General features: G+C 47.1%; 1 protein-coding gene across 3 annotated transcripts in view; it reads right to left on the bottom strand.

The window, feature by feature from the left end:
• The window catches only part of LOC148150831 (S-adenosylmethionine decarboxylase proenzyme-like), a 30,144-nt gene that overhangs the window by 10,886 nt on the left and 6,085 nt on the right, over nt 1–13,173 (bottom strand). For 2 of the 3 annotated variants that reach the window (XM_087983120.1, XM_087983113.1), the window contains exon 3: nt 524–650. In XM_087983120.1, the coding sequence (XP_087839246.1) occupies nt 524–650 (127 nt within the window). Of the gene's footprint in view, nt 1–523; nt 651–3,663; nt 3,737–13,173 lie in introns of all 3 variants that reach the window. The other variant, XM_087983125.1, reaches the window with a different exon arrangement.

Genomic DNA, 13,173 nt, shown 5'->3' with positions numbered 1-13,173 from the left:
CTGGTCACCACATTATAAGGAGGACGTGGAAGCTTTGGAAAGGGTGCAGGGGAGATTTACTAGAATGTTGCCTGGTATGGAGGGGAGGTCTTACGAGGAAAGGCTGAGGGACTTGCGGCTGTTTTCGTTGGAGAGAACAAGGTTGAGAGGTGACTTAATAGAGACATACAAGATATCAGAGGGTTAGATAGGGTGGACAGGCCTTTTTCTAAGTATGGTGACAGCGAGCACAAAGGGGCATAGCTTTAAATTGAGGGGTGATAGATATAGGACAGATGTCAGAGAGTAGTAAGGGTATGGAACGCTTTGCCTGCAACGGTAGTAGATTCACCAACTTTAAGTGCACTTAAGTCGTCATTGGACAAGAATATGGACATACATGGAATAGTGTAGGTGGGATGGGCTTCAGATTGGTATGACTGGTCGGCGCTACATTGAGGGCCGAAGGGCCTGTACTGCGCTGTAATGTTCTATGTTCAAATGTGGATTACGTGCAAGACCTACAAAAAAATGTCAAAGTTACCTGAATGGAATCAAAGCCGCAGTACTCACGAGCAAGTTCCAACAGGGGTTCCAGTGCTTGCAGTAAGAGGGTGGTACCGCATGTCTTCAAAATGAAACGTCTCTTGGAGACAAACATGCTACTCTCACTGTAAAACAGACAAAATTAAAAAATTAAAGATGATCTCCCACATCTCAACTTTTAGAGTTCTTTGGCAATTTAAACAAACTTTTAAAACAGGATATTGTTCACCATCTTCATTACCACCTGAGCGTCATACAAAGCTACCACCTAGAAAGAACTTTCGAAAGCTGATTGGAGGCAGATGTTCACAGGTAAAGGGACGGCTGGAAAATGGGAAGCCTTCAGAAATGAGAGAACAAGAATCCAGAGAAAGTATATTCCTATCAGGGTGAAAGGGAAGGCTGGTAGGTATAGGGAATACTGGATGATTAAAGAAATTGAGGGTTTGGTTAAGAAAAAGAAGGAAGCACATGTCAGGTATAGACAGGATAGATCGAGTGAATCCTTAGAAGAGTATAAAGGAAGTAGGAAATCAGGAGGGCAAAAAGGGGACATGAGATAACGTTGGCAAATAGAATTAAGGACAATCCAGAGGCTTTTTACAAATATACTAAGGACAAAAGGGTAACTAGAGAGAATAGGGCCCCTCAAAGATCAGCAAGGCAGCCTTTGTGTGGAACCACAGAAAATGGGGGAGATACTAAATTAATGTTTTGCATCAGTGTTTACTGTGGAAAAGGATATGGAAGATATAGACTGTAGGGAAACAGATGGTGACATCTTGCAAAATATCCAGATTACAGAGGAGGAAGTGCTGGATGTCTTGAAACGGTTAAAGGTAGATAAATCCCCAGAACCTGGTCAGGTGTACCCAAGAACTCTGTGGGAAGCTAGACAAGTGATTGCTGGGCTTCTTGCCGAGATATTTGAATCATCGATAGTCACAGGTGAGGTGCCGGAAGACTGGAGGTTGGCAAACGTGGTGCCACTGTTTAAGAAGGGTGGTAAGGACAAGCCAGGGAACTATAGATCAGTTAGCCTGACCTCGGTGGGCAAATTGTTGGAGGGAATCCTGAGGGACAGGATGTACATGTATTTGGAAAGACAAGGACTGAATAGGGATAGTCAACATGGCTTTGTGCATGGGAAATCATGTCACACAAACTTGATTGAGTTTTTTGAAGTAACAAAGAGGATTGGTGAGGGCAGAGCGGTAGACGTGGTCTATATGGACTTCAGTAAGGCGTTCGACAAGGTTCCCCATGGGAGACTGATTAGCAAGGTTAGATCTCACGGAATAAAGGGAGAACTAGCCATTTGGATACAGAACTGGCTCAAAGGTAGAAGACAGAGGGTGGTAGTGGAGGGTTGTTTTTCAGACTGGAGGCCTGTGACCAGTGGAGTGCCACAAGGATCGGTGCTGGGTCCTCTACTTTTTGTCATTTACATAAATGATTGGGATGCGAGCATAAGAGGTACAGTTAGTAAGTTTGCAGATGACACCAAAATTGGAGGTGTAGTGGACAGCAAAGAGGGTTAATCAGATTACAACAGGATCTGGACAAGATGGGCCAATGAGCTGAGAAGTGGCAGATGGAGTTTAATTCAGATAAATGAGAGGTGCTGCATTTTGGGAAAGCAAATCTTAGCAGGACTTATACACTTAATGGTAAGGTCCTAGGGAGTGTTGCTGAACAAAGAGACCTTGGAGTGCAGGTTCATAGCTCCATGAAAGTGGAGTCACAGGTAGATAGGATAGTGAAGGCAGCGTTTGGTATGCTTTCCTTTATTGGTGAGAGTATTGAATACAGGAGTTGGGAGGTCATGTTGCGGCTGTACAGGACATTGGTTAGGCCACTGTTGGAATATTGCCTGCAATTCTGGTCTCCTTCATATCAGAAAGATGTTGTGAAACTTGAAAGGGTTCAGAAAAGATTTAGATTAGATTAGATTACATTAGTGTGGAAACAGGCCCTTCGGCCCAACAAGTCCAACCGACCCGCCGAAGCGCAACCCACCCATACCCCTACAGTTACCCCTTACCTAACACTACGGGCAATTTAGCATGGCCAATTCACCTGACCTGCACATCTTTGGACTGTGGGAGGAAACCGGAGCACCCGGAGGAAACCCACACAGACACGGGGAGAATGTGCAAACTCCACACAGTCAGTCGCCTGAGGCGGGAATTGAACCCGGGTCTCCGGCGCTACAAGGATGTTGCCACGGTTGGAGGATCTGAGCTATAGGGAGAGGCTGAACAGGCTGGGGCTGTTTTCCCTGGAGCGTCGGAGGCGGAGGGGTGACCGCATAGAGGTTTACAAACTTATGAGGGACATGGATAGGATAAATAGGCAAAGTCTTTTCCCTGGGGTTGGGGAGTACAGAACTAGAGGGCATAGGTTTCGGGTGAGAGGGGAAAGATATAAAAGAGACCTAAGGGGCAGCTTTTTCACGCAGAGGGTGTTGCGAGTATGGAATGAGCTGCCAGATGATGTGGTGGAGGCTGGTACAATTGCAACATTTAAGAGGCATTTGGATGGGTATATGAATAGGAAGGGTTTGGAGGGATATGGGCTGGGTGCTGGCAGGTGGGACTAGATTGGGTTTGGATATCTGGTCGGCATGGATGGGTTGGACCAAAAGTCTGTTTCCGTGCTGTACATCTCTATGACTCTGAGTCTGACCCACAGTTAATTCTCCACCTTTGCCAACACAAGTTACAAGTGTCCCCTCTGCCTTCAAACAAATTGTTGGAAAGAAATGTTTCAAATTCAGACACTTTCCCTCTCGTAACTTGCTGGTCCACAATATGCCACTGAGTAGTAGCTCTTGGGCTCCCTAACAGAGCTTGGGTGCAAGACTGGCTCATTCATCCCTTTAAGCCTACTCCCCAATCTAGAAGGTCACAGCTGCTGGTTTCAACTCCATTGTCCTGTTCTTGTCTCCAGATCTCTCCAGAAACTCTCGACTTCTCTGGTCTATTAAAAACAAATTTATCTCAGCCTTGAACAAATTCACTGGCCCAGCCTCCATTGTGGATGGAGCACTTAAATAAGCATTAGATCTTTGGATACAATATTAAAGAAGAATTATTAGCATTTGTCACAAATTAGCATAGTAATGGAAACCTTAACCTGAATATAGATTGGGTCGGTCAAATTTTCGAAGGTTTGGAGAATGCTTGTGACTATTTCCTGGAATAATACACTATGGAATAAAATAGAGATCAAGTTTTATAAAAAAATCCAGTATTCCACAATTAGCAGAATTAATGAGTATTGCAAGAGATCCACTGGGGAAATAATGACAATAGCACAACTGAATTCCACACTAAGTTTGAAAACAATATTGTCAGCTATGAAGATTAAAAATGAACATTAGTTAGATATGAGGGAAGAGCTGGCTATTGTTGATTGGGTAAACAGACTAAAATATAGATGGCACCAATATAAGAGATGTGGTTTAAATTACTGAAAAAAACATCAGGATTTAGGATTGCAAGTGTTTTAGAAGTTAGAAGGCTGTTGATTCTATTTTTTTCATGTTTAATCAAAGTAACCAGAAACATAAAAATAGATTGCAAGAGCTTCTATAAGTATATGAAATAAAGTCACTTTGAAGCAGGCAGGTGACATGATCATGAGGAACTGGGACAGACATGGAACAAATATTTTATGTCTTCTGTTGTGAAAACAGACACAAATCACATACAAGAAACAGAGGGTAACTGGCAGTGTGGGTGCACTAAAAGTGAAGGTCGAACCTTGCAGAAGCAGTGTGCTGCATCATTGTACTAAAAGAGATAGCTACAGAAATGGTGTAACCACAGCTATGACTTTTCACATCTCTAGATTTTGGGATGGTGTCAGCAGCTTGGAAGCTAGCTAGCTATGCCTGGAAGGCGGCAAGAGAAAAGAGAAAACTACAGGGCCATTACATTGACAATCGCTGGGGAGGAAGTAGAAAATGGAGTATTAGGTTGACAGACAGTGAACCACAGAGTGCCGCACGCTTAACTATTAACATTCTATATTAATAACTTAGATACATGACTTTGTTTGATCTATGTTTGCTAATGGTATGAAGCTAGATGCAATTGAAGCTGCAGGGTACAGCAAATTGAGAGACAGGTAAAGTGTCAGGCAACAAGGTGGTTGATGGAGAAATGAAAGACCATTTATTTGAGTTAAATGAAGAGAAAATCATTTTTAATGGCATTAAACACAAAGGTTGATGTATACAAAATCCTGAGGAGAAAGTGAGGTCTGCAGATGCTGGAGATCAGAGCTGAAAATGTGTTGCTGGAAAAGCGCAGCAGGTCAGGCAGCATCCAGGGAACAGGAGAATCGACGTTTCGGGCATAAGCCCTTCTTCAGGAATGAGGAAAGTGTGTCCAGCAGGCTAAGATAAAAGGTAGGGAGGAGGGACTTGGGGGAGGGGCGTCGGAAATGCGATAGGTGGAAAGAGGTCAAGGTGAGGGTGATAGGCCGGAGTGGGGTGGGGGCGGAGAGGTCAGGAAGATTATTGCAGGTTAGGAAGGCGGTGCTGAGTTCGATGGATTTGACTGAGACAAGGTGGGGGGAGGGGAAATGAGGAAACTAGTGAAATCCGAGTTCATCTCTTGTGGTTGGAGGATTCCTAGGCGGAAGATGAGGCGCTCTTCCTCCAACTGCTGTATTGTTGTGGTCTGGTGATGGAGGAGTCCAAAGACCTGGATATCCTTGGTGGAGTGGGAGGTGGAGTTGAAGTGTTGAGCCACAGGGTGGTTGGGTTGGTTGGTCTGGGTGTCCCAGAGGTGTTCTCTGAAATGCTCCGCAAGTAGGCGGCCTGTCTCCCCAATATAGAGGAGGCCACATCAGGTGCAGAGGATGCAATAGATGATGTGTGTGGAGGTGCAGGTGAATCTGTGGCAGATATGGAAGTTTCCTTTGGGGCCTTGGAGGGAGGTGGGGTGTGTGTTGGGTGTGGGCGCAAGTCTTGCACCTCCTGCGATTGCAGGGGAAGGTGCCGGGAGTGGAGGTTGGGTTGGTGGGGGGGGTGTGGATCTGATGAGGGAGTCACGGAGGGAGTGGTCTTTACGGAATGCTGATAGGGGAGGGGAGGGAAATATATCCTTGGTGGTGGGGTCCGTTTGGAGGTGGCGGAAATGACGGCGGATGATGCGCTGTACATGGAGATTGGTGGGGTGGTAGGTGAGGACCAGTGGGGTTCTGTCCTGGTGGCGGTTGGAGGGGCGGGGCTCAAGGGCGGAGGAGCGGGAAGTGGAAGAGATGCAGTGGAGGGCATCGTCGACCACGTCGGGGGGGGAAATTGCGGTCCTTGAAGGAGGAGGCCATCTGGGTTGTACGTTTTTGGAACTGGTCCTCCTGGGAGCAGATGCGGCGGAGACGAAGGAATTGGGAGAATGGGATGGCGTTTTTACAGGGGGCAGGGTGGGAGGAGGTGTGGTCCAGGTAGCTGTGGGAGTCGGTCGGTTTGTAGTAGATGTCTGTGTTGATTCGGTTGCCTGAGATAGAAATAGAAAGGTCGAGGAAGGGGAGGGAGGAATCTGAGACTATCCAGGTGAATTTGAGGTCGGGGTAGTAGGTGTTGGTGAAGTGGATGAACTGTTCAACCTCCTCGTGGGAGCACGAGGCGGCACCGATACAGTCATTGATGTAGCGGAGGAAAAGGTGGGGGGTGGGGCCAGTGTAGTTGCGGAAGATGGACTGTTCCACATATCCTACGAAGAGGCAGGCATAGCTGGGGCCCATGCGGGTGCCCATGGCTACTCCTTTTGTTTGGAGGAAGTGGGAGGATTGGAAAGAGAAGTTGTTCAGGGTGAGAACCAGTTCAGTCAGTCAAAGGAGGGTATCAGTGGAAGGGTACTGGTTGGTACGGCGGGAAAGGAAGAAGCGGAGGGCTTTGAGTCCTTCGTGATGGGGGATGGAGGTGTACAGGGACTGGATGTCCATGGTGAAGATAAGGCGTTGGGGACCAGGGAAGCGAAAATCATGGAGGAGGTGGAGGGCATGGGTGGTGTCCCGAACGTAGGTGGGGAGTTCTTGGACTAAGGGGGACAGGACCGTGTCGAAGTATGCGGAGATGAGTTCGGTGGGGCAGGAGCAGGCGGAGACAATGGGTCGGCCGGGGCAGTCAGGTTTGTGGGTTTTGGGCAGGAGATAGAAGCGGGCGGTGCGGGGTTGTGGGACTATGAGGTTGGAGGCGGTGGATGGGAGATCCCAAGGTGATGAGGTTATGGACGGTCTGGGAGATGATGGTTTGGTGGTGGGGGGTGGGGTCATGGTCAAGGGGGCAGTAGGAGGAGGTATCTGCGAGCTGGCGTTTGGCCTCAGCAGTGTAAAGGTCGGTGCGCCAAACTACTACCGCACCTCCCTTGTCTGCTGGTTTGATAGTGAGGTTGGGGTTGCAATGGAGGGAGTGGAGGCCTGCGTGTTCAGAGGGTGAGAGGTTGGAGTGGATGAGAGGGGTGGGGGAGTTCAGGTGGCGGTTAATATCGCGGCGGCAGTTGGCTATGAAGAGGTCGAGGGCAGGTAGGAGGCCAGCACGGGGTGTCCAGGTGGATGGGGTGTGTTGGAGGCAGGAGAAGGGGTCGTCAGAGGGTGGGCGAGAGTCTTGGTTGAAGAAGTAGGCACGGAGGCGAAGGCGGCGGAAGAATTGTTCGATGTCACGCCGTGTGTTGAACTCATTAATCCGAGAGCGTAGGGGAATGAAGGTGAGGCCTCTGCTGAGGACTGATCTTTCATCCTCAGAGGGGTAGGTCTGGAGGGATGGTGAAAACACGGCAGGGCTGGGAGCAAGGACCTGGTGTGGGGCTGGAGTGGGGTGTGGGGGCGGGGTTAGGCCTGGGGGCGGGGTTGGGCGTGGTGATGGAGATCGGCGAAGGGGCGGGGTTAGACGTGGTGACGGATACAGGCGTGGGGGTGGGGTTAGACATGCAGTCGGAGAACGGCGAAGGGGCGGGGTTAGGCGTGGTAACGGAGATAGTCATGGGGACGGGGTTAGGCGTGGTGACGGAACTCGGCGGGGTTAGGCGTGGTGACGGAGATCGGCGTGGGGGCGGATACACATGTGGCATTGTGGTCGTGTAGGTTAGTAACGTCACTGGGGGCGCAAGTGGCTGCGGCGACCACAGAGACAGAGTTATTCCCCATAGCCGCGGAGGTCGCGAATCTGTCGGCAATTGTCTTCATGGTGATCGTAGAGGCGGTTGTCTGAGCGGCGATCGCGGAGGCGGTTGTCTGAGCGGCGATCACGGAGGCGGTTGTCTGAGCGGCGATCGCGGAGGCGGTTGTCTGAGCGGCGATCGCGGAGGCTGCGAGGTCGGTGGGGACGGAAGTGACGTCATCGTCCGCGGCTATTGCTGCGGACGATGTAGCGGGCGCATGTGTAATGGCGCCAGACTGATTTCGGAGGCCGATGGAAGATTCTGGAACAGTTGAGGAATCCGGAGTGTGGGGGTAAGTACATGAAAGTTTTTGGTACTTACTGTCTTTAATTCAGTATACAAATTCCTGTACTTGCATAAAGAATGCAGCGTGCCAATATACCAAGCAATGAGGAATTCAAATTACTTGTTGGCTTTTGAAATGGTAATAAGCTCAAAATAAGGGAGGCTGCAATGACATCCCAATTAGAGTAAAGTAATATATGTCGCTTTGGTCTCCACATTAAAGGAAGGACATACTTGCATTAGAGATGGAGTAAAGTTTCTGGAACGAGTGGGTTTTTTTTAAAATAGTGAGAGCCGCTTCAACTGGATCTACTTTCTTTGAAGAACAGAAGAACGAAAGGGTATCAGTTGAAATATTTAAGATTATGAAGGAGATGGACAGGGTAAACAGACATTTCTTTGATCTTGATTTCTAGCCAAATGGGACATTTCAGGATGAGGGATTAATCATTTAAGACCCAGATGAGGTATGATTTCTTACTCAAAGGGATGTGAATCTGTGAAACCTTCTGTCCCTGAAGGATGTGGATATGCCAGCATTGAAAATATTTAAAGCAGAGATAGACCTTTGATTTCTCAAGGAACTAAGGGATTAACGGATTGTGGTAATGGGTGGGAAAGTAGATTTGAAGTCAAAGATAAACCATAATCTTACTCAATGGCAGAGTGGACTCAGAGCTCCATGGTTTTCTCTTACACCTATTTAGGTAACAAAATCCTGGGAGACAACGATCACTGAGAAAGTGTCAACTGTCAACTGTTCCCAAACTCTCAAAAATCTCTCTGAACTGCTGACAGTTTAAATATGGTACAGATTTTAAAAATTATATTCGAACCAATAGGCAATTTATTTTGATAGGATGTCAGCATTGCGGGCAAGGCCAGTATATATTGTTCATCCAGAACTCGTCTGGAGAAAGTGGTGAGCTATCTTCTTGAACCAACGCAGCCATATGGTACAAGGGGACACACTGTGCTATTAGGCAGGGCTTTCTAGGATTAGCAGCCAGAAATAGCAATATAACTTCAAAGTGGAATGGGGAAAGATTTGGCTGCACTTTCACATTGGTTGTATTCCATGCATTTGCTGCCCATATCCTTATAATCGAGGACAAGAATTTGGAAAGAGTTGTCCAAAAAACTTTGCCAAGTTGCTACAATTGATCTGGTATAACTTACTTTTATCTAGTGCTAATAGCTACCACTGTGTATTGGCAGGTGGAATACTGAAGATGGTGAACGTTGTATCAAGTATGTGAACTGTTTTATTCTTCAAATATCTTAATTTAGGCTGTACAATTTTTAACCTCTTTCTCCTAGTCACAGGTTTTAGCACTCAATTGTACAGGTCAGCACCTTCAGAAGCAATAAGTGACAATAATATAGAAAAGAATGAACCCCAATGGAGGAAATATGAATGGTGAAGCTTCTCCGATCAATGCCTAGAATGGAACAGAAGCAGGAACTGTTCATGAGGTTGAAACATCAAATTGTTTTTCTCTCCGATAGATGCTGCCTAATTAAGGTTTAATAATTAAGGTTTCAATTAATTTCTGATTTGATTGAACATTTCCAGACTTCACAGTATTCTGCTCCAATTTAAGATGACATCTGGAATGCACTACCTAAAAAAGGTGGTGGAATCAGATTCAAGTTTTTTTTAAAACAATAAAAGTCAACCTGTTTGGACATTTTTTCTCTCACAGTAGTAGAACTTAAGTCCCACCTTCTAGCCCAGAAGTAGAGTCATAAAACCATTAACCAGACAGAATGAGACTGACAACTTAAGAGACTTCAGGAACGAGACTGCTCTTTGAAATTAACGAGGTAAAAACAATGACTGCTGATGCTGGAAACCAGATTCTGGATCAGTGGTGCTGGAAGAGCACAGCAATTCAGGCAGCATCCGAGGACAGGCAAAATTGACGTTTTGGGCAAAAGCCCTTCATCAGGAATAAAGGCAGAGAGCCTGAAGCGTGGAGAGATAAGCTAGAGGAGGGTGGGGGTGGGGATAGAGTAGCATAGAGTACAATAGGTCAGTGGGGGAGGAGATGAAGGTGATAGGTCAGGGAGGAGAGGGGTGGAGTGAGAGTTTCCCCGGCCCCCAACGCCTCATCTTCACCATGGATATCCAATCCCTCTACACCTCCATCCGCCATGACCAGGGCCTCCAAGCCCTCCGTTTTTTTCCTCTCCAGACGTTCCCAACAGTACCCCTCCACCGACACTCATTCGTTTGGCCGAACTGGTCCTCACCCTTAACAATTTCTCCTTTCAATCCTCCCACTTCCTCCAGACCAAAGGGGTAGCCATGGGCACACGTATGGGCCCCAGCTATGCCTGTCTCTTTGTTGGCTACGTAGAGCAGTTGATCTTCTGTAATTACACCGGCACCACTCCCCACCTCTTCCTCCACTACATTGATGACTGCGTTGGCGCCACCTCGTGCTCCCGCGAGGAGGTTGAGCAATTCATCAACTTCACCAACACATTCCACCCTGACCTTAAACTTACCTGGACCATCTCTGACACCTCCCTCCCCTTCCTGGACCTCTCCATCTCCATCAGTAACGACCGACTTGACACTGACATTTTCTACAAACCCACCGACTCCCACAGCTATCTGGATTACACCTCTTCCCACCCTACCTCTTGCAAAAATGCCATCCCGTATTCCCAATTCCTCCGCCTCCGCCGTATCTGCTCCCAGGAGGAGCAGTTCCACCATAGAACACACCAGATGGCCTCCTTCTTTAGAGACCGCAATTTCCCTTCCCACGTGGTTAAAGATGCCCTCCAACGCATCTCGTCCACATCCCGCACCTCCACCCTCAGACCCAACCCCTCCAACCGCAACAAGGACAGAACGCCCCTGGTGCTCACCTTCCACCCTACCAACCTTCACATAAACCAAATCATCTGCCGACATTTCCGCCACCTCCATCAGACCCCACCACCAGGGATATATTTCCCTCCCCACCCCTCTCCGCCTTCCGCAAAGACCGTTCCCTCCGTGACTACCTGGTCAGGTCCACGCCCCCCTACGACCCACCCTCCCATCCTGGCACTTTCCCCTGCCACCGCAGGAACTGTAAAACCTGCGCCCACACCTCCTCCCTCACCTCTATCCAAGGCCCTAAAGGAGCCTTCCACATCCATCAAAGTTTTACCTGCACATCCACTAATATCATTTATTGTATCCGTTGCTCCCGATGCGGTCTCCTCTACATTGGGGAGACTGGGCGCCTCCTAGCAGAGCGCTTTAGGGAACATCTCCGAGACACCCGCACCAATCAACCAAGTCGCCCCGTGGCTCAACATTTCAACTCCCCCTCCCACTCTGCCGAGGATATGGAGGTGCTGGGCCTCCTCCACCGCCGCTCCCTCACCACCAGACGCATGGAAGAAGAACGCCTCATCTTCCGCCTCGGAACACTTCAACCCCAGGGCATCAATGTGGACTTCAACAGCTTCCTCATTTCCCCTTCCCCCCACCTCATCCTAGTTTCTAACCTCCAGCAACACGATCCCCTGACTTGTCCGGACTTGTCCGACCTGCCCAGCTCCTTTTCCACCTATCCACTCCACCTTCTCCTCCCTGACCTATCACCTTCATCTCCTCCCCCACTGACCTATTGTATTCTATGCTACTCTATCCCCACCCTCCTCTAGCTTATCTCTCCACGCTTCAGGCTCTCTGCCTTTATTCCTGATGAAGGGCTTTTTGCCCGAAACGTCGATTTTGCCTGTCCTCGGATGCTGCCTGAATTGCTGTGCTCTTCCAGCACCACTGATCCCGATGCTCTTTGAAATTGCCATGCAGTATCATTCTACAATCACATTTTCACTCATCATTTACAGTACTTAATTTCTCATTGAATCACAATTAAACTAGTAGAATTAGGAATACTAGCTTAAAAGATAGTGAATTCTATGTAATCTTTATGTCTTGTGTCCGTGCTCTGCTCTATTGTCTGCCTGAAACTTTAAGGAAGCTGCAGGTATGTGCATTAAACCTGAAAAGGTCATTTGCCTGCCTCATTCCTTAGTTCAGACCACAAGGTGCTCTGGGATATTGCAGTGCAGCACAATACATGACAAAGTTGTTTGAACGCAGTGGTTGAAGACAGCACATTAGGTAGAAAAAGAATTAGAAGAGCAAATTCCCAATATTTTAATGCTGTTTCCTGCATAAGGTCAGGCCATTGTCAAGTATGAACAAATTGGGAAAAGTGGACAGTTTTAGATATATTTACTGCATCAGTTTTCATTTTTTGATAGAATGTATTTGCAGGCAAACTGGGTTGCACAGGGTCACTTTGGTCAGCCTCAAGTTTGCATGCAGACCTCACCGCAATTTTATTGCCTCTTTAAATATGTTAACCATAATTTCCCACAAGAGTTTGGCTGAAGTCTGTCTAATGCAGTGTACAGTTGTAAAAAGGTTTCCCTACTTTCATATTCCAACAACTTGCAATAACAGCAAACTTCCCATTTGTCTTTCTAACCTTTTAGGAGTACAATGACACCCAGATCTCTCAGTATCACAGCATTCTGCAGTCTCCATTTAAATTATGCTTATGTATTATTCCTGACAAAGGGAACAACTTGTAATTTCTCTCACAAAATGGCAAAAAAATTGCATACTCAATTAAGATATCTACACCCCTTTTTATATCCTGGCTTTTTCAAAGCTTATTTTATTTTTATGATTTTGACAACAATGCAATCAGTCCTTCACCCAGATCGCAAATATTGTAGTTGAGGTCTAATCCTTACGGCACTTCACAAGCTACTTTCTGCCCCAGCATTTATACATGCTGAAAACATTACAACAAGCAACTTTAATGTATATAGAAAAAGAAGAGTATCTGAAGTGAGTGTTGATCCTTGGAAGGTGAAACTGGGGAATTAATGGTGGGGAAACAAGGCAATACTGGAGATGGAGCATGTTTTAAAAAAAAACTACCCTCACTGCAAAAGGCACAAAAAATTGCAAGAACAGTAGACACAATTTACTTCATTATTAGCTTAGAGATGATTCAGTAGGTTAATCCCCAGTATGAAAGAATTGTCTTATGAGCAAAGTTTAAAACAAATACTCATTGGAATTTAGAATGAGAGGTGATCTCATTGAGATACATAGTATTTAAATGGCTTCGCAGGATAAATGCTGAAAATGTTTCCCCTT

Source organism: Chiloscyllium plagiosum, unplaced genomic scaffold (assembly GCF_037043375.1).
Source record: "Chiloscyllium plagiosum isolate Xiang-an unplaced genomic scaffold, Cpla_swu_hap1 HiC_scaffold_3, whole genome shotgun sequence".
Lineage (NCBI taxonomy): Eukaryota > Metazoa > Chordata > Chondrichthyes > Orectolobiformes > Hemiscylliidae > Chiloscyllium > Chiloscyllium plagiosum.
Note: the sequence above shows the minus strand (reverse complement) of the source record. Positions and strands in the feature narration are given on the sequence as shown.